Genomic DNA, 18,869 nt, shown 5'->3' on the forward strand with positions numbered 1-18,869 from the left:
ATATTGCTTAGTGAAAAAAGCCAGTATGGAAAAGCTACATACTCTGGGATTCCAACTATATGATCTCTGGGGAAAGGCAAAGCTACAGGAGCAGAGAGGAGGTGGCTGCCAAGCTGGCCTGAACCAACAGGTGTAACTCAGGATGTTTAGGGCAGTAAAACTGTTCTAAATGATACCATGACAGCAGATACAGGGCATTACGCTTCTGTCAAAACTCAAAGAATTCAAAGAACTGTACAAAACTGAGAGAAAGCAGTAATATAAACTGTGCGCTTTGATAATAATGTGTCAATATTAGTTCATTAACTGTAACAAATGTCCCACTGAATGCGAGATGTTAGTAAAGAGAGAGCTATAAACTGGGGTAAGGCTATACATGGGGGCTCTGTACCATCTGTTCAATTTTCTGGAAACCTAAACTATTCTAAAGAGACTGTTGTTCTACAATCTAAAAGACTGTTTTATGTTTTAAAAGATTAGTTGTTTGCGGAAGATAATCTTTCATTACTGCCACTGTTTTTAAAGTGTAGGATTCTGAGAAAAGATGGGAGGGCCTTATAAATACTTATGGGGCAACATTTCAAAAGGTTTTTGTATGTTTGTCCCAAGAACTTTATAGAGAATCTTGTTATGTATGGGGAGTCCTTAAATACTGTGAGTGACATAATAAGATCCGGGTTTCAAAAAGAAAACTCTTGATGATGACACTGATGCAGAGTGTGAGATTTAAAGAAATCCAGGAAAGCATTTAGGAAGCCTATTAAATGTCAATAGTGACATCAGTAAAAATAATGACAGTTTTTATGGTGTAGTTTTCATGTGCCAAGTACTTTGTGTGTATTATCTCATTTAAATTTGAGCGGGTCCAGTCATCACTACCACATTATAAATGAGAAAATAAGGTACAATGACATTATGCATTTTAAAGTTACAGGAGGGGGCAGCCCCAATGGCCCAGCGGTTTGGCGCCGCCTCTGGCCCGGGGTGTGATCCTGGAGACCTGGGATCGAGTCCCATGTGGGGCTCCCTGCATGGAGCCTGCTTCTCCCTCTGCCTGTGTCTTTGCCTCTCTCTCTCTCTCTCTCTCTGTGTGTATCTGTCATGAATAAATATTTAAATGAATAAAGTTACAGGAGGGCAGCCCGGGTGGCTCAGAGGTGGAGCGCCTGCCTTCCGCCCAGGGCCTGATCTTAGAAACCTGGAATCGAGTCCCACGACGGGCTCCCTGCATGGAGCCTGCTTCTCCCTCCGCCCGTGTCTCTGTCTCTCTCTCTGTGTCTCTCATGAATAAATAAATAAAATCTTTAAAAATAAATAAAGTTATATGAGCAAAGGCAGGTAACTAAGGAGCACCGCCCCCCAAGAGGCCCTACGTAGAGCCCCGCTTTACCCTGGCTGGGCGTCCAAGGCTGAAAGACAGATGTCGAAGGCCACAATTAGGTAAACACCTTGTACTTTACGGCAACAAGGGTTTCTTTTTGATATGTAAGCTACAAATGCCATGTGCTTCTCCTACTTCTATTCCCCAACCCCCCCCACCTCACGGAAATACGACGCACACCCACTTCATCTGCTCCCTTGGACTTTTATTTATTTTATTTTTTTATTATTTTTTTTATTTACTTATGATAGTCACAGAGAGAGAGAGAGAGAGAGAGGCAGAGACACAGGCAGAGGGAGAAGCAGGCTCCATGCACCAGGAGCCCGACGTGGGATTCGATCCCGAGTCTCCAGGATCGCGCCCTGGGCCAAAGGCAGGCGCCAAACCTCTGTTCCACCCAGGGATCCCTCCCTTGGACTTTTAAAAGACAAAACCACCCGAGGCCAATTCAAAAGTACATTCCGGTGTTGTGCCCGAGACTGCGAATCCGAGAAACCACCAAGCAGCCGACACTGAGGCAAACACACGAGGGTTTATTTACAAGCTCGAGCTTGGGTCCAAGTACACCCGACACAGCAGAGCAGGGGCTGGGACCCCGAGGTGGGTTACAGCTGGGTGTTTTATGCGCTGGTCTAGGGGATTTTCAGAAGCGGCGGAGGAATTTTTTTTTTCCCCCATTCCAATATGGGGGGAAAGGGTGGGGGAGTTAATTCTTAAGATCTAATACCGGATTCTCTGAGCTCTGTTGTCTTTGTTTTGTTGTTGTTGTTGTTGTTGTTGTTGTTGTTGTTGTCTTTCTGATATTGGGATTCTCCTGAGCTTTGTTCTCATTGTAATACGGAGTTTAACTGCAGTAAGGTAGAGTGCAGCTCCCATTCACGGGGGCCTGAGACGGCTCTGCTTGTGCTAACGCTGACCTTAAAGGCGGAATGGCCTTAATTTTCTCGGCCTCCACACCCGGCGCATCACTTACTACTTGGAAAATATTCAATATTCCTTCACTTACTCCCTCCACCAACATTTAATAAGAGTCTGTTATGAACCGCACACACATTGTTTTTTTTTCTGGGGGGGGGGGGGGGGGAGGTGTTCGTGATACAACAATGAATGAAACAAAGCTCCCTGCCCTCCCGAAACTAACATCGTAGCGGGAGGGCAGGGAGGACAATACACAAATACGTACATTCGGTGGTGATAAATGTCAGTACAGGATCAAACAGATTAAAAAAAAAAAAAAAAAAAAAAAAAACAAAAACAAAACAACCGCAACCGCACGGGAGGGTCCCGCGGGAAACCGTGTGTCTGGGGAACCGACGCGCGTCGGCGTCCGTGCTTGTAAGACACTTACGTTTCCAGGCATTAGAGGCTTCTGCAGGCAGAGCGGAGCCTACATCACCATCACGGCCCCTTTCACCTGCTCCGTCTACTCTACACGCGACACAGTGGTTAAAAAGAAAAAAAAAAAAAAAAAAAAAAAGCCGCCGCTCGCCGCGGGGCCCGTGGGAGCCGCGCAGTGCGCGTGCGCGGGAGCCCCGGGGCCGCGGGGGGTCAAGGGCTGGGGGAGGAGGGGGAGGGGAAGGCCCGGCCGCCCCCCGCCGCCCCACCTCGGCGCCTCACCTTCGCGGAGACCCCGGCCCGACAGGTTCAGCTGTCCGCTCCTCCTCGCGGCCTTCAACAGCCCCTGGGGCACCGAGGCGCCCGCGTCCGTCCGCTCGGCTCGGAACCCCGCTCGCGGGTCGCGGCCCGCCACGCCCCGCGGCCGCGACATGTTCCGAGGCTCGGGCCGGCACGCGCAGCCCCGCCCGTGACGCGTCACGCAGGCGCCGCCGGCCGTGCGCGGGGGCCTTCGCTGGCGGCGGCGCGGCCCCGATGTCGTCACCGCCGGCGCCCGGGCTGCCGCGTAGAGGAGCCCTTCCCGTTGCCGGCGCCGGCCCCGCGTCTGGGAAATCGCTCGGCTCGAGTAAGTGCGGCTCACGGGCTCGGGGCGGGCGGCGGCGGGCGGCGGCGGGCGGGTTCGCCGTCTGGGCGGTCGCGGCGGCCGCGGGCGTCGGGGCGGGACGAGCTTCCGTGGTCGGAGGCCCGGTTGTGGGCCTGCGCGCAGCCGGGAGACCTGGGCGCGGCCCGCAGCGTGTGGCGGGGGAGCCCCGAGGCCGTCGGTCCGCGCGGGCCCGGCCTGCGGGGGGGGGGGGGGGGGGGGGGCTGGGCCTGCGCCTCCGCCTCCCGGGACCCGAGCAGCCCGGCGGGCCCGGAAGCCCGCGACACCCGCGTTCGAATCCCGCCGCCTCCGTCGGTGCCGCGGCCGGGGCCTGGCTCCGGGCCGGGGGTTTGGCGCTTCTCGCGAGCCTCGGAAGGACGCCTGCCCCAGCCGCGCAAGGACTAGCGCCCGGCGTAGAGCGCGCGCGGACGGCGGCTCCGCCCGGCGGGGAAACGCTGCTGCCGGCCCCGGTGGCCCCGGAGACGCGCTGTCGGGTCGGGAGCGTGCGCTTGCCCCGGCCCGTCGGGCCAGTGACCCGGGGGCTCCGGTGCCCCCGATGCCCCCGATGCCCCCGATGCCCAGGGCCGTGCGGGGCTCGGCTTGCCGCTGCCCGGAGTGATTGTGTCCCGCGGGGAAGCGGCCCCCAGCCCTCCACCAAGCCGGGGGGCGCCGCGATCCTGCGCCCCTGAGAGGCGGCTTTTAACCACCCACACCCCCAACCCCCACCGCCAACACCAACAACACCCCCAACACCACCCAACCCCAACCACCCCCCAACACCAACACCCCCCACCAACAAACTCCAACACCAACCACCCCACCACCACCAACACCCTCACCAACACCCCCACCACCCCACCACCAACACCCCCAACAACACCAACAACCCCCAACACTCCCACCACCAACACGCTCTCAACACCACCCCACCACCATCAACACTACCGACACCAACACCCCCACACTCCCACCCCCACCTCAACACTCCCACCCCCAACACCAACACCACCCCCAACACTCCCACCCCCCCAGCACCCCCCCAATATCATCCCCACCCCACCAACACCCCCAATACCCCCCCACCAACACCCCCAACACTCCCACCCCAACACCAATACCACCGCCAACACCCCTACCCCCAACACCACCCCCTAACACCCCCACCCCAACACCAACACCCCCAACGACACCCCCATCACCAACACCCCCAATCCCTGCTTTTTCTTCTCCGTTCTTCTTCAGAATCCTTGACGCTAAAAGTGAGTAGCAGAAAAGTAGCAGAGCAACACCACCCGCAGGGAGAGTGGGTTGTGAGGCGAGGACCGTAGTTTTTGCAAGGTCTCCAGTGAGCCTCCTCCCTGCCACAAGTTCATCTTGACAGTAATGATCGGTACCACCTTCCTGAGCCCCAAGTGTCTGGGGATCTCCTTTGCTTTCTCATATTCAGAACAGTGACCAACTTTGCAGGTGAAGAAAAGGAGGCTGAAAGGGACCCAGAAACTTGCTGAAGGTCACGAGGTTCTGTAAGTGGTCTGGCCAAGAACGCAAACTGGATCCCTCTCGCAAATCTTTCTTGTTAATCATTAGGATTTGCCCATTGGCCTTTATGCCATCATCTTCAACCTCTTTATCCTAGAACCATTTTAAGGGACACTTCAATTAGGTTTTACTATTATTATTTTTTTATTTATTCATTTCATGATGGGGGGGGGGGGGCAGAGACACAGGCAGAGGAAGAAGCAGGCCTCATGCAGGGAGCCGGATGTGGGACTCGATTCCTGGTCTCCAGGGTTATGCCCTGGGCTGAAGGCGGCGCCAAAGCGCTGAGCCCCTCCTCACCCCACCCCCCGCGCTGCCCTTTTTTTTTTTGTTTTGTTTTTTTTGTTTTTTTTAATTAGGGAAAAGTTTTTCCTCTTTGGTGGTTTGTAACAGCCTGCCTTTGGAGGATGAATTACTCAAGTATGAAAATTCATAGTAGCCACCAGTCCCCCATCCTAGATTCTTTTCTTAGCTCAATTTTTTTTTTTAAGTAATAGGCAAAGTGTAATATTTTCATTTGTTGTGCTTCTGCTTGAAGTGCAATATTTTGTTATTGACATTTACAGTAAACGTTGCTGCATTTTTTTATGAGAGAAGCGTAATTCTGTTTAATGGCAAAGTAATTCTGAAAATCCAAGTGACCATATACTTGTGGTAAACTTCAATAGGTATAAACTGACATGTAAAATTTTATGAGTGTTTATTTATAGTACACCGTGTGTTATGCCTGCGGAGCAAGTACAGAGTAAGCAACTTGAATTGAGCCTCCATAATCAGAGCATAGAGTGATATGTACTTGTCTTCCTGGGACTTAGCACCTTATGTTAATTGTATTACTTTAGGAAGAATTCACTGCCGACAAAAAAACCCAGCAGTTTCTCAGCTTGAGCATTTCAGCAAACATTTGCTTAAAAAAAAAATAAAAAGGATTTTTGAAGTAACATGAAATGGATGTCTCCTGTGCAGAGGCTGGAGTCTACTCCATAGCTACCTTTTGTAGCAGAATTTGCTTAGCTACAATTTATTATTTTCATTTTATTAAAGTAAATAATGCCTTGTCCACCTTCTTTGCCAAATGAAAAAAAGTGGAAGAAAAAATGTGCCTAAGAATTACATCAACCAAAAAATGCTATTCTGTGTGGTAACGGAAAGTGTACTTTATCAAAGTAAGATAGAGTGGCTTACTTCTCCTTTTACAGTTTAGTAAGACATTTTCAAACATGTCTGTATTACTCTCATAAATATTGCTACACGTTAGATTTATTTCAAAGCTGAAAAGTAAGATGGATTTATTGAGGCAAATCAAGAAACTGTAGTAAAGGAAAATGACATTAATTTGTGCAAAATTTTTAAAAATGTTACCACCTAAGAGCAAAGTGAATTTGCTTTCCAAACATTTCTAGGAAGTTTCTTTTTGTGTAAATTAATAGATTTAGATGTAACCTATTTTGAATTAGTATTATCTTTCAGAATGTTGCCTACTCAGTGGGAACTGCTATTTTATGGTAAAGTTATTTATTGAAAGAACACTTCACTTTTTAACACTGTCATTATTGATTGGAATTGTTGAACTTAAAAAAAATGCTTAATGTTTTTTGAGTGGGATTTTTTTACATTCTTACATACTTATTATTCAAAGTTTTCTGTATTTGTGCCTCTATCAATAAGTTGTTTTAAATGATCAAAATTGAGAGCAAAATCATATAGGACAGGGGCTCTCCATATTTTAAATAACTCAACTTTTCAGGTGTTCATTACCCGTGTCTTTTAGTTTCCTTTAAAAATTTCAATTCGCAGTTTCGCATGTTTTCCATTCATGCCTATAACTACCAACTTTTAAAAGTAGTCAGGGGGATCCCTGGGTGGCGCAGCAGTTTGGCGCCTGCCTTTGGCCCAGGGCGCGATCCTGGAGACCCGGGATCGAGTCCCACGTCAGGCTCCCCGGTGCATGGAGCCTGCTTCTCCCTCTGCCTGTGTCTCTGTCTCTCTTTCTCTCTCTGTGACTATCATAAATAAATTAAAAATTTAAAAAAAATAAAAAATAAAAAAAAATAAAAGTAGTCAGTAGAAAACATTCTATACTATTTCACTGAAGGCAGTACATATTTTGCATTTCTATTCATAGTTTAAAATGTAGATTTGAGTTGTATTTTGTTGTTAGTGAGTTGTGATAATTTTTTCTGATGGAGAGTGCAGTTTATTTTAGAACATTTTATATCTATTTTTTGTATGTTCCCTATGCTTCTCTTTTTCATTTTTTTTTTTTTAAGATGTATTTATTTGAAAGAGAGAACAAGCAGGAGGATCAGGGAGAGGGAGAGAGAATCTCAGCGACTCTCCGCTGAGTGGGGAGCCTGACTTGGGCTGGAACTCATGACCCTGAGATCATGACCTGAGCTGAAACCAAGAGTCGGAAGCTTAGCCAGGACCACCCCCTCTTTTTTACTTTTGAGTCCTCTAACAGGAAGCTTGCTCTAGGTAGTTTAATCTTTGAGTAAAATAGCGGTTCTTAACATTTCTCTCAGCTTTCAATGCAAAAGAATTTCGGTCCTCAGCTTTGGGAAGATAACATTTTCATTTTACTCTTTTGAAAAGGTTTTTACAAGGTGCTTGGGGGTGGCACAGTTGGTTGAGTATCTGACTTTAGTTTTGGCACAGGTCCTGATGTCAGGGTGGTGAGATCAGCCCTGCATGGGACTCCGTGGGGAGTCTGATTAAGACTCTCCTTCCAGGGTGCCTGGGTGGCTCAGTCGCTTAAGTGTCTGCCTTCAATAGGTTATGATCCCAGGGGCCTGGCATGGATCCCCACCCCAGGCTCTAGGCTTACCTGGGAGCTTGCTTCTCCCACTCCCTCTGCCCTCCCCACCCCCATGCACTCTTGCTCTGCTCTCTATTTCTGAAATAAAATCTTTAAAAAACAAAAACCTCTTTTCCTCTCCCCCCTGCCCGCCCAAATAAATGAATCTTTTAAAAAATAAAATGGCTTCTGCATGCTAGTGTTTTTCCTATGAAGGAAAATGGAGGAACTAGTTAAACATTTTTTAATTCTAATTACTATTAGTTTTATTTTTTGGTTTATTTCTATCAAAAAAAAAAAAAGATGAAGTGGGTGGTTATAAAGCAGTCTTTATGTCATTAAATAAATGTTTATTGATTTTTCCAAAATCAGCTGGGAATGTTTCCCATTATTGCCAAGGATTCCTACTCCTAACCTTTAAAAGCTATTTTCTTGCTCATTTTTCCAAGATTAATGTTTCTCAGACTGAAAATATTAATTTTATAGGATTTCAGAATTTGTCTCCTTTAAAGCAGTTAACTAATAGAGAAAATTAGGGTACCAAATCCTAGAATGTACTTCATAATATCATTCTGTCTTTGTGTTAATACATACAAACCCACTGTCAAATAAATCTGTTTAAAAGTTGGTTTTAATCAAAATCCACTATTTTAAAATTTGACTTTATATCACTCTCTGCTGACAATTTTTTTCTGCTGGATTTGGCTTACAACTTCATTTGCTTAATACTTAAAGAGGAATCAGAGGATTATTCATGACAAATATTGTTCTATATGAACAAAGCCTCCCCGACTGTTCTAATAAGATAATATGGTCACTGAGACTTTATTCTTAGTGTCAATTTAAGTTGGTAAGAGGAGAATATAAGAATAATTTGGTAGTTTGTTGACAATTACAATCAATAGATTTTTACTTAAAAATTTAATATTCAAATTTCAAGGCAGAATATTTATACTCACAATTACAATCAAATAAATGCTAGTTTAACTTTGAGAATAACTTCAACACTGTCCACAGTTTTTTCCACATCAGGTTTTTTTTTTCCCCATCACTTAAAATATCACAGTTACCTGTACTTAAATAATATGGAAGGTACCATCATTGGTATGTTGAGACACTATTGAACACCTAAATACCTGGTCCCTACAGTGCAAATCTGTGAGCCCAGCTTTGCTCTTCAGCTTTATAGAAATACATGTTTTGCACTTGTCACTGAATTTATTTACTGTTAATACATCTTTGATTATTTTCCACTTTAGAGATTCTGACCTTTTTTCTTTTAATTCATTTCCTAGAAAGTTACCTTTCCACCATCTCTTCCCTCCAAAATAATTATTTGATCAACATCTCCACGTGTTTTAGACTTCATTGTGAGTTAATTCCAGCTCATAGTTCATAGCTTCAAGTGACTGGAGTGGCATTTGGGAAAAAGCATTATGTTTAGCTTCATCGTTTATCAGAAATTCAGATTGTTAAGCGTACTTAGTAATATTTTCCCTTTTTTACCCCCTGTGCTTTCGTCATTTGATGGTTTGTTGGCTCTGACCCATGTCACAGTACTTTTAAGATTAATCAAGCATATATGCAATTACTTACGTCTTGGAAATAAGAATACTCTAAAACTGTAGAAAAGTAATTGAACCCTTTCATGTTGTCCATGGAACATTTGCAGGTTTTTTGTTGTTTTTTTGGATGGAGGGGGGTTGTTGGTGTTTTGTTTTAGAAAGAGAGAGAGAGGTAGAGAGAGAATCTTAGCAGGCTGCACACCGGGCACAGAGCCCGACATGGGGCTCCATTTCATGATCCTGATATCATGACCTGAGCTGAAATCAAGAGTCAGATGCTAACCCACCGAACCACCCCAACACATTTGCATTTTGTCAAAAAAGGTATGTTTTGTGTAGCCATCATCTATCTCTGCATGCTATTGATAAAGTCTTGCTTTAGAATCAAAGTGAATATGAAAAGTTGAAATCTGTTGGTGTCATGTTTCAGTTGCAGCAGCCTCTGGAAGAAAGAGAATCTAATAAGTGCATTTTGCATGTTGACTACCACTTAACAGTTTACAAAGTATTTTTGTATTTGGCAGTCGATAAGACATAGGAAAGGTAAGGAAGTTGAACACAGACTTTCCTACAGTGGTATATATCATTTTTGGGGTGCCTCTGTGCTGGACTGTGGGGTCGGTGCTTCATATCCATAACATTTCTAACCTTAAAAACTCGTACCTGTGTCCTCATTTCTCATATAAGGGAATTGGGGCTCACATGGCTAATTGTAGGAAGCACCTATGGTTGAGAACATGCAGAGAGGAGTAGCATGGGGTACTTGTACTTTTTTACACTTATAATCTGAATATTTAACATTTTCCATTTATTACTTTATAATTTTTAAAATATGCCACAAACGAAGCCTATATTAAAATGCGAGATCTTAAGAAACTCTTCTTGCTATGTATATTAGCTCTTCTGATCATATCTTCCATGTGAATGGTGTCCAAGGGACAGCACTAGCCTAAAATAGAGTGATGGTATTAAATGGAACCCAGTTGAGGTGACCATTTTTCAAAATGAAAGATTTTTAATTTGTAAAGTAAGGATAGTTGAAGTTTATCTTTTCTAAGCATGTGTATTAGTGTTTTCATCCTCTTAACAGCCTAGTGAGGTGAACATTACTATCATTTTTCAGATAAGGAATTTGAAGGACAAAGTAATGAACCAGAGTCACAATTACTTTAATTTAGTTTGACTCAGCCTGTTTTCATAATCACTGTAGCATCTTTTAATTGTTGTGAGGATTAAAAGACATTTTAAATGCATTCGGTTAAAAAATATATATATAAATAAGTAAATAAAATAAAAGCATTTGGTTATTATAGGTCCTCTTATTACTGAGTTGAGTACACTTTCTTTTTTACCAATTTTATCAGACTTTAGAAATAATTTTCCCTCATGAAGAGAAAATTATTTTTATAACATAGGAGGGGGAAAAAGTTCGAATGGTGAAAATGTCTTAATTCCTTGATCAGGGAAAACTGTTAATATTAAAATACTTCAAACTGTTTATTTAAAGATACCTGTAACTCTACTGGATATTTTTTCTTTTTTCAAAGATTGTGAAACAGTCCCTCAAGTGGCCTTTTCTCAGTTGCATTTTATTATTTTTTTTAATTTTTTTTTTATTTATTTATGAGTCACACAGAGAGAGAGAGAGAGAGAGGCAGAGACACAGGCAGAGGGAGAAGCAGGCTCCATGCACCGGGAGCTTGACGTGGGATTCGATCCCGGGTCTCCAGGATCGCGCCCTGGGCCAAAGGCAGGCGCTAAACCGCTGCGCCACCCAGGGATACCCTCAGTTGCATTTTAATGTCCAGACTATCACTTTTTTTCCTCTATGTAAATTTTCAAGGTGTTCACAGATCCTGTGCTGTCAATTTAAAAATACGGATTCTCATGCCATTGGTAGACAATATAAATTAGACAATGCAAAACTAGTATTTGGAAATAAATTGAAGTAGATTTTTTTTCTGTCCTAGTGTGTACTTCCTAGTTTTTCTTACTGCTTTCTATAGCCATAGAGGAAAAATGGATAGCCAAATACTTTGACAATTTATCTCAGATTTTCTTATAAATCTGACAGATGCATTCCTGTCTTCATTCAGCAAGCCTTTGCTAAGTATATTATCTGAGTGAGGCATTTGTGAAGTTTCTAAGCATGTAGATGATAGTAAATTTTGTCAAATACTGATTTTGTACTAGATATTGTCTGGCATGAGGAAACACAAACACCAATACTGTTACCTTCCCTGTCCTCAAAAAAATGTATTTGCAAGATAGGAATTGCTGCTTAACAAGTTTGATTGAAGTCCTATTGCTTGTGCAGATTTGCAAAATTGTGTCAATTAGGAGAACTCATTTCTTCTATTAGTTTGCACATGTGCTCGCTTCAGCAGCATATATACTAAAATAGTTCGCACAAAAGTGGCTAACAGTAACAGAGGTGACTTGATTTATCCAAATGGGAACATGATATCCAGTGGGTAGAGTGATTATATATATATCTGTACCAAATCCTATCTTTTATTTGAAGGATTTCCAAATAATATATGAGAATTTTTTTTCCTTTTGCATTGGAAATATCTTTTTTTGCAAGTGTTCTTTTTTCCCCAGCCACATTTGTATATAAATCACATACAGCACTGTATATGTTTAAAGTGTAGAGCATAATGATTTGATCTACGTATATTGTGAATTATCACAATAAGTTTAGTTAGTATTCATCATCTCATTTAGATTAAAAAATAAAAAGGAAAAATATATTTTCCTTGGGATGAGAACTCTTAAGGACTTACTCTTGCGTATATATCATACAGCAATGTTAAGTATATAGCCATCATATTGTACATTGCATCTCTAGTACTTATTTATAACTGGAAGTTTGTATCTTTTCACCACTTTCCTCCAATTCCCCCACCCCCACCTTTGCCTCTAGTAACCATAGATCTGATCTCTTTTTGTATAAGTTTAGGGGTGTTTTTGTTTTTACTTCACATATAAGTGAAATCCTACAATATTCGTCTTCCTTGTCTGACTTTTTTCAGTAACCATAAAGCCCGCATCGCCCAGCCATGTCAGAAATGGAAGGATTTCCTTGTTTTTTATGGCTGAATGCTAGATAGTACACTGTGTATATACACATACGCATGTATGTATGCGTATACACACACTCTACAACTTCTTTATTCATTTGTCAGTGGACACAAGTTTTTTCCATGTCTAGGATATTCTAAATAATACTGCAGTGTGGTGTTAGCAGTTACCCATTGCCAACAGTACTCTATTATGGGGAGCCTGTAAGTTATTTTCTATATTCCAAAAGCCTTTCAGAAATCATGCACTATATAGGCCAAAAATGACTGCATATATATAGGCCAAAAATGACTATGACTATACAGGCCATAATAAGACTAGTATATAGACCAAATTGACAGGTTACTTTTTGCTTTGGATTAGAAATAGCATTAACCCTTGGTAACGGGTAATATTTATCATGCAAATATAGCTAGAAGCCTTCCCAGTCCACTCCAAAGATGAGCTATGGCCCTTCCCTTTGCATATTTCTTTCACTTTATTTTCCACATGATACTGACAGGATCTCCTTGTAAGTCTCTCTCTGAAATGTAAACTAGAAACTATTCATTCAATAAAGAATAGTCTTCCAACTTTTCTTGAAAGCTTCAAACTTATTCTTACCCTTAGGACCTTTTTAATATGCTATTTCCTCTGTTTGGATTGGCTCTTCCCCCAGAAATTCAAATGGCTTGCTTCCACCTTTTATTAAAGTCTCAGCTCAGTAACACATTCTCTCCTATGTTTTATCCTGGTTTATTTTCATGGCAGCATGTTACTCCCTTACATCTTTGCGTGTATTTATTGAAAGTTTGCCATACTAAAGTTATAGGCAATCAGGGACACTGCCTATCTTTTTCTGCTCTATTTCTAGTGTCTAGAAAAATCCTGGAACATGGGCAGCCCCGGTGGCTTAGCAGTTTAGTGCGCTGGAGACCTGGGATCGGGATCGAGTCCCACATCGGGCTCCCTGCATGGAGCCTGCTTCTCCCTCTGCCTGTGTCTCTGCCTCTCTCTTTCTCTCTCTCTGTGTCTCTCATGAATAAATAAATAAAATCTATAAAAAAAAAAAAAAGAAAGCACTGAAGAAGCATTTAAAAAAGAAAATCCTGGAACATAACAGGTGCATAATATTTGAAGGAATTTGCAGATTTTTTTAACAACTGCTTATGACGCTGAGGTTAAAGTAAATAAGACAAGGGGCACCTGGGTGGTTCAGTGATTGAGCATCTGCCTTTGGCTCAGGTTGTGATCCCGGGGTCCTGGGATCGAGTCCTGCATCAGGTTCCCCCCAGGGAGCCTGCTTCTCCTCTGGCCTGTGTCTCTGCCTCTCTCTCTGTGTCTCTCTTGAATAAATAAAGTCTTTAAAAAAAATAAGGCAAGTATGATATTCATCTCCAGATTCTGTATTTCTTACAGTTTTGTTTAATCAGGATCCTAAACAAATCTGAAGTGATTTAAAACTACTATAGATTGAGGATGCCTGGGTGCCTCAGTGGTTGAGCGTCTGCCTTCGGCTCAGGTCATGACCCTGGGGCCCTGGGATCAAGTCCCACATAGGGCTCCCTGCATGGAGCCTGCTTCTCCCTGTTGTCTCTGCTTCTCTCTGTGTGTCTCTCATGAATAAATAAATAAAATCTTAAAAAATAAATCTATAGATTGGTTATACTTATTTGCTTTGATGTATTTGCCTTCAGTTATCTCTATGGGCAACAGACAGTAAGTCATCAAAGTAGTTAATTATTTAATCAGTTTATTAGACCTAGAAATATTTTCAGAATTATGATTCATTCAGTTTCTGATTGAACTTAGATTCTTAGAAGCGAAGTGAAATTTTTTCAAATCACACTTAATAAATGACAGGGTAGTGTTCTAAGTCTAGTATATTTTCTACCTGTCAGATGATTTGAAAATAAAATACTCAAAAATTCTCCTTTTTAGAATAGGATTCTTTTTTACCACATTGTTTCTCCATTCAGAGGCACCATCTCTTGGCATATGTAGTAAGTTATGCATAAACTGGCTTGTGATGATTTAAAAGATTTTATCACAGAACTCTTTCTTGGTTTGAATGTGTAATTATGAAATATGTCAAATATATGTAGAATAACATAAAAGGTTTCTGTGTATCCACCTTAAAGAATGAATGAAAAGATGCTAACATTTAAAAAAAGGCAGGAATGAACCCTGCGTTTGTGTTGTCCTTTTATCATAGAGCACTGTAGCATGCACAGGTATTCACTTTTAGAAAGTATTAAACTTGTCAAATGACAAAACAAAAAAACAATAATGAATTTAATGTCCTTTATTACAGAGAAGACAATGCATGGATTGGGGGATTACAGTGCCTCACAAACAGTTGAACACTTCCCAAAAGATTTTAGCCAAGAGCATGTTTTAGAGAACATTGGGAGAGGTGGCACACAAATCCAGCATGATTGGCCAGGAGATTGAAGGAGTTCCTTATAAAGCTAGCAGGTCCTATTACCTAGGTAAGTTAACTCAAGCTGAGTTAGAGGATTGTGATTGGTGTATGTGGGGTTTCTGGATAGGTGATTCCCATAAGTGCAGGCTGACTTAGATTTGTAACATGAGTCAGGTCACTAGGGCAGCCTCCCGTTTTGTGGGTCCTGATACAAATTAACTATCAAATTAATCTGTAATTAGCAGCTACATGCGTTTGATTCAAAATGAGAAGATAAATACAAAACAAAAATAAGGGCTATGTTGGTTGAATATAAGCCTCAGGAAAATTACGAATTACAACAAATGGCATGCCACTCAATGAGTATGAATATAAAAAATGTCAGATTATGTATGTATGTATGTATTGGAGACAGTATTGTGAGAGCGAGCGAGCACAAGCAGGGGGTAGGAGTAGAGGGAGAAACCGACTCCCTACTGAACAGGGAGCCCAAAGCAGGACTCAATCCCAGGACCCTGAGATCATGACCTGAGCTGAAGGTGGATGCGTGCCCCTCTGAGCCAGCCAGGCGCCCCATGCCTTGTTTTTATAAGAAGTAGCAGAAGTGAGTTAGCTAGTGCTCACACCCAGCTGATAGCCTCTCCATCCAGGTCTCAGGAACTTTGTGTTCTAGTCTTTCAGAAATCACACCCTTGACTTCATTATCCTGTAGATATATTCAGCAACAAAAATAGTCTGTAAGGCTTCAGGTTTTAGCCTCCAAAAATACTGAGGGCAAAATTGTTAAAATATTTAACAATTGTCTTAGAATAAATAGCTCTGTCATTAAGGCATGTGTTTAATTCATTATTCATGTGTTTAACACCTTTACTGGACATTTACTATGTGATAGACGTTGCGCTTACATCTTAAACTGACCCAGAAAACTCAACCACTTTGGGAGGAGATACATGTCACTATAATAAGTAGAGTGTGTGTTTTCTGTCGTTGAGCGGAGAAGAGGAAGCTTCTGCTTGCGGAAGGCCGAGCAGAGGATGGTAGTTAGGTAGTGAGGGAGGTCAGTAATGATGTGGATAAGGGCACAGTGAAATTAGAGGGTTTTTTTTTTATTTTATTTATTCATGAGAGGCAGAGACACAGGCAGAGGGAGAAGCAGGCTCCCTGTGGGGACCCCGGGGTCACAATCTGGGCGGAAGGCGGATGCTCAACCCCTGAGCTACCCAGGTGCCCCTAAATTAGAGATTTTTGTCGCATTTGGGAAACTGCTAGGGTTTGGGTGACATTGGATGAAAACGGGAGTTCAAATAGGGTTGAAAAATTCGACAATTTTTTTATAGTCAAAGCTTCAGAAGTATTTTAAGCAAGAATAGGCATGGAGATCAAGTTTTTCTGTAGAAATTTCAGATCATATAGTTGGACATATTTAGGTACTGAAAAGTGTGCTTTTAAAAAGTCAGCTTGTGCACTAACATTTGCTTATTGAGCATTAGTTAAGTATATCAGTAAAAGAAACGTAATGTCACCAAAATGTGTGTAAAGACATAAAATTTTAGGATAGGAAAATTTTGGTAGCTGCGGTGGAAATTTCCTTAGTCCCTGGACAGATCCCTAGGTGGTCTTGCGTGAAGAAATAAGCAGCATTTCTGATGGGAGCGCGTGCTCGACGGCGCAGCTTGTGCAGAGGAGCCAGCGCTTGTTGTTCTCAGGAGTTGATGCCTCTCGCTCGCTCCACGGGAGAGCTCGGGGCGCGGGGGGGGGGGGGCGCGGCGGGGAGCGCGGCGGCGTGGGGGGGGCGGGGCGCGGCGGGGAGCGCGGCGGCGTGGGGGGCGGGGCGGGGGCGGGGCCGCGGCGGTGACGCGCGCGCACGGCCTTGTGGGGCGCGGGGCGCGCCCGGGCGGTGGTGGCCGGCGAGGTGGGGGCGGCCGTTTGTTTCCTCGCGGTGGCGGGCTCGCGCGCTCCCCCCTCGCGAGCGGCGGCGGGTGGCGAGCGGCGGCGGCGGCGGACGGCCCGAGCCCCGGCGGCGGATCGGCCCCCCCCTCTCACGGTTTGTTGTGTGTTTGATGTGTTAAAGCAGGAGCGCGGCGGCGAGCGGCGCCATGAGCAGCAGCAGCGTCGTGCCCGGCTCGGCGGGCCCGGGCCCCAGCGGCGGGCCGGGCGGCGGCGGCGGCGGCACCGAGGTGATCCAGGTGACCAACGTGTCCCCGAGCGCCAGCTCCGAGCAGATGCGGACCCTCTTCGGCTTCCTGGGCAAGATCGACGAGCTGCGCCTCTTCCCGCCAGAGTGAGTAGCGCTCGGGCCTGGCCGCCGCCGCCGCCTTCCGGGGCCCGGGCCGCGCGGGCCTGCGCTCTCGGGGGCCGGGCCGGGCGGGGGGGGGGGGGAGGGCACGGGGCCCCCGGAGCGGCCGGGCCCGCGGGGCGCCGCGCGATGGCTGCTTTGAGCAGAAGCGAGTGTTTGGAGCTCTTTGAGGAGCAGCCGCGTCCTGGGTCCCTACGGGGCTGCGGTAGCGAGGTCCCCGCGGGGCCCGAGGGGCTCAGCCCCGAACGGCGGACCCTGCCCTCCGCCTCCGACCAGGGGCTTTACACAACGGTGGATCTTGGAGTTAGCATGGCTGTGTCTGTTGCGTGGACTCCTGCTCCCTGCACAAGCAGTGAGGGCGTGAATCGCCGGGGAGAGTCGGAGCCGTGAGCAGAGGTGACCGGTACCGGGACCCACGTGCCGAGCAGCGGCGGGCGCGCGGAGCACGGACCCTCCCCGGAGCCCCGTGCTTGTACTCCGCATTCGTGGTCCCCCAGTAGAAGCTGATCCTACTGCAGAGCTCAGTACTTTCCGTATTTCATCACTTTCTACTGAAAGTATTTTTAGATGATTCCTCCTGTCTTCAGAGGACTATGTTGTCTTGAATTTTTAGAGGAGTATACATGCAGAGAAAGGTTTCAGAGTTCATTGATTTTCAGGAAGTGTAGAATTCTGGGAACAAACATTTTGTTTTGAACGGAAACTTGACTGCTTTTGGTAAGGAAGAACAAATAGCTTTCATAATAGGAATATAAAAAAATATTTTGCCGTTATTCCATGTTCTGAAAACATGCCCTTTGTTAAGTTTTTGTGAAATTAACAGTGAAAACGCAGAAAATGAGAATGGCACGTGTCATTATTATAATGCTATTATTCAAAATATCTGACATACCGGATTGATTTATGAAATCATTCTTTCCAGCCCAGCAAGTTACAAAGAAAGACTCTTGTTATAGTTCCTGACTTTAAAATGTTTTGTTTTGAAGATGCTCTTAGGACACATTTGTGAAAAGGTGACACAGGTATAGGCTTTTCCGGGCTCCTCTTTGACCGAATGAATGACCAGTGTCTTAGAGTCCTGATGGACCAGTCTTGGCTTTTTTGCTTTGTTGTCAGAGGAGTATTTCCATCATAAGGGGGGGGGGGGGGGAAGGGTGACTGATGTGAATCAGATAACGTGACCTGGGGTGCTGTGCGTTGGGACTCCTTTTCCCGTATTGGGAAGAAGATAAATATTGACACATTTTTGCTCTTTGACTCCTTTATATTTGTTCCCACATATAAATAATTTCTCATCTGACACTGTACAAGGTTACAATATAGTAGATGCTAGTACTACCTCAGTGGCCTTCTGGATTTGAATAGGATGGATGTAGAGTCTTTCTTTTGTTCATTTAACGTGGATTTTTTTTTTAATGTAAGTCTTAATTGCTAATCTCACTTGCATGACTTGGAAATGTTCTGGACAATTTCTTTAAGCTTATTACTCTTTTCAGCATTAGCTTGACGGGGATAACGTGCTGTGGAGTCCTAAATAGTGCTCCAAAAAGGTGCATCATTCCAAAAATCTACTTTTTTACTCATAGAATAAGAGTAAATGGTTCAGAATATTTAAAATTCTAACTATCATAAACATGTTTGCTACTTTTTTTTTATGGGGTGTATGTGTGTTTTGTTTTTCCACCAAAGGCATTCATATTCACTTAGGACTCTTCACCTAGATAGATGTCTATGACATGCTTGCTGCTTTTTGTTACTCAAATGTCACCTAATCAGAGAAACCTTCCCTGATCACCCTGTATGAAAATAAAACACTCCTGCTCCCTCC

General features: G+C 44.2%; 2 protein-coding genes across 8 annotated transcripts in view; one reads left to right on the forward strand and one right to left on the reverse strand.

Moving 5' to 3' along the window:
• Positions 1-3,182, reverse strand: part of LRRC40 (leucine rich repeat containing 40) — a 48,132-nt gene extending 44,950 nt beyond the window's left edge. Inside the window, exons 1-2 of one of the 5 annotated variants that reach the window (XM_072834042.1) lie at positions 2,999-3,182; positions 2,730-2,804 (exon numbers count right to left, since the gene is read on the reverse strand). In XM_072834042.1, coding sequence (XP_072690143.1) covers positions 2,730-2,804; positions 2,999-3,149 — 226 coding nt within the window. In that variant the 5' untranslated portion in view covers positions 3,150-3,182. Of the gene's footprint in view, positions 1-2,729; positions 2,805-2,998 lie in introns of those variants that run through there. The other 4 variants (XM_072834040.1, XM_072834041.1, XM_072834043.1 and 1 more) reach the window with 4 other exon arrangements.
• Positions 3,183-3,328: 146 nt separating this feature from the next.
• SRSF11 (serine and arginine rich splicing factor 11) overlaps positions 3,329-18,869 on the forward strand; it is a 41,706-nt gene continuing 26,165 nt past the window's right edge. The window contains exons 1-2 of one of the 3 annotated variants that reach the window (XM_072834052.1): positions 3,329-3,341; positions 16,817-17,026. In XM_072834052.1, coding sequence (XP_072690153.1) covers positions 16,842-17,026 — 185 coding nt within the window. In that variant the 5' untranslated portion in view covers positions 3,329-3,341; positions 16,817-16,841. Of the gene's footprint in view, positions 3,342-16,810; positions 17,027-18,869 lie in introns of those variants that run through there. The other 2 variants (XM_072834048.1, XM_072834047.1) reach the window with 2 other exon arrangements.

This window comes from Canis lupus, chromosome 8 (assembly GCF_048164855.1).
Source record: "Canis lupus baileyi chromosome 8, mCanLup2.hap1, whole genome shotgun sequence".
Lineage (NCBI taxonomy): Eukaryota > Metazoa > Chordata > Mammalia > Carnivora > Canidae > Canis > Canis lupus.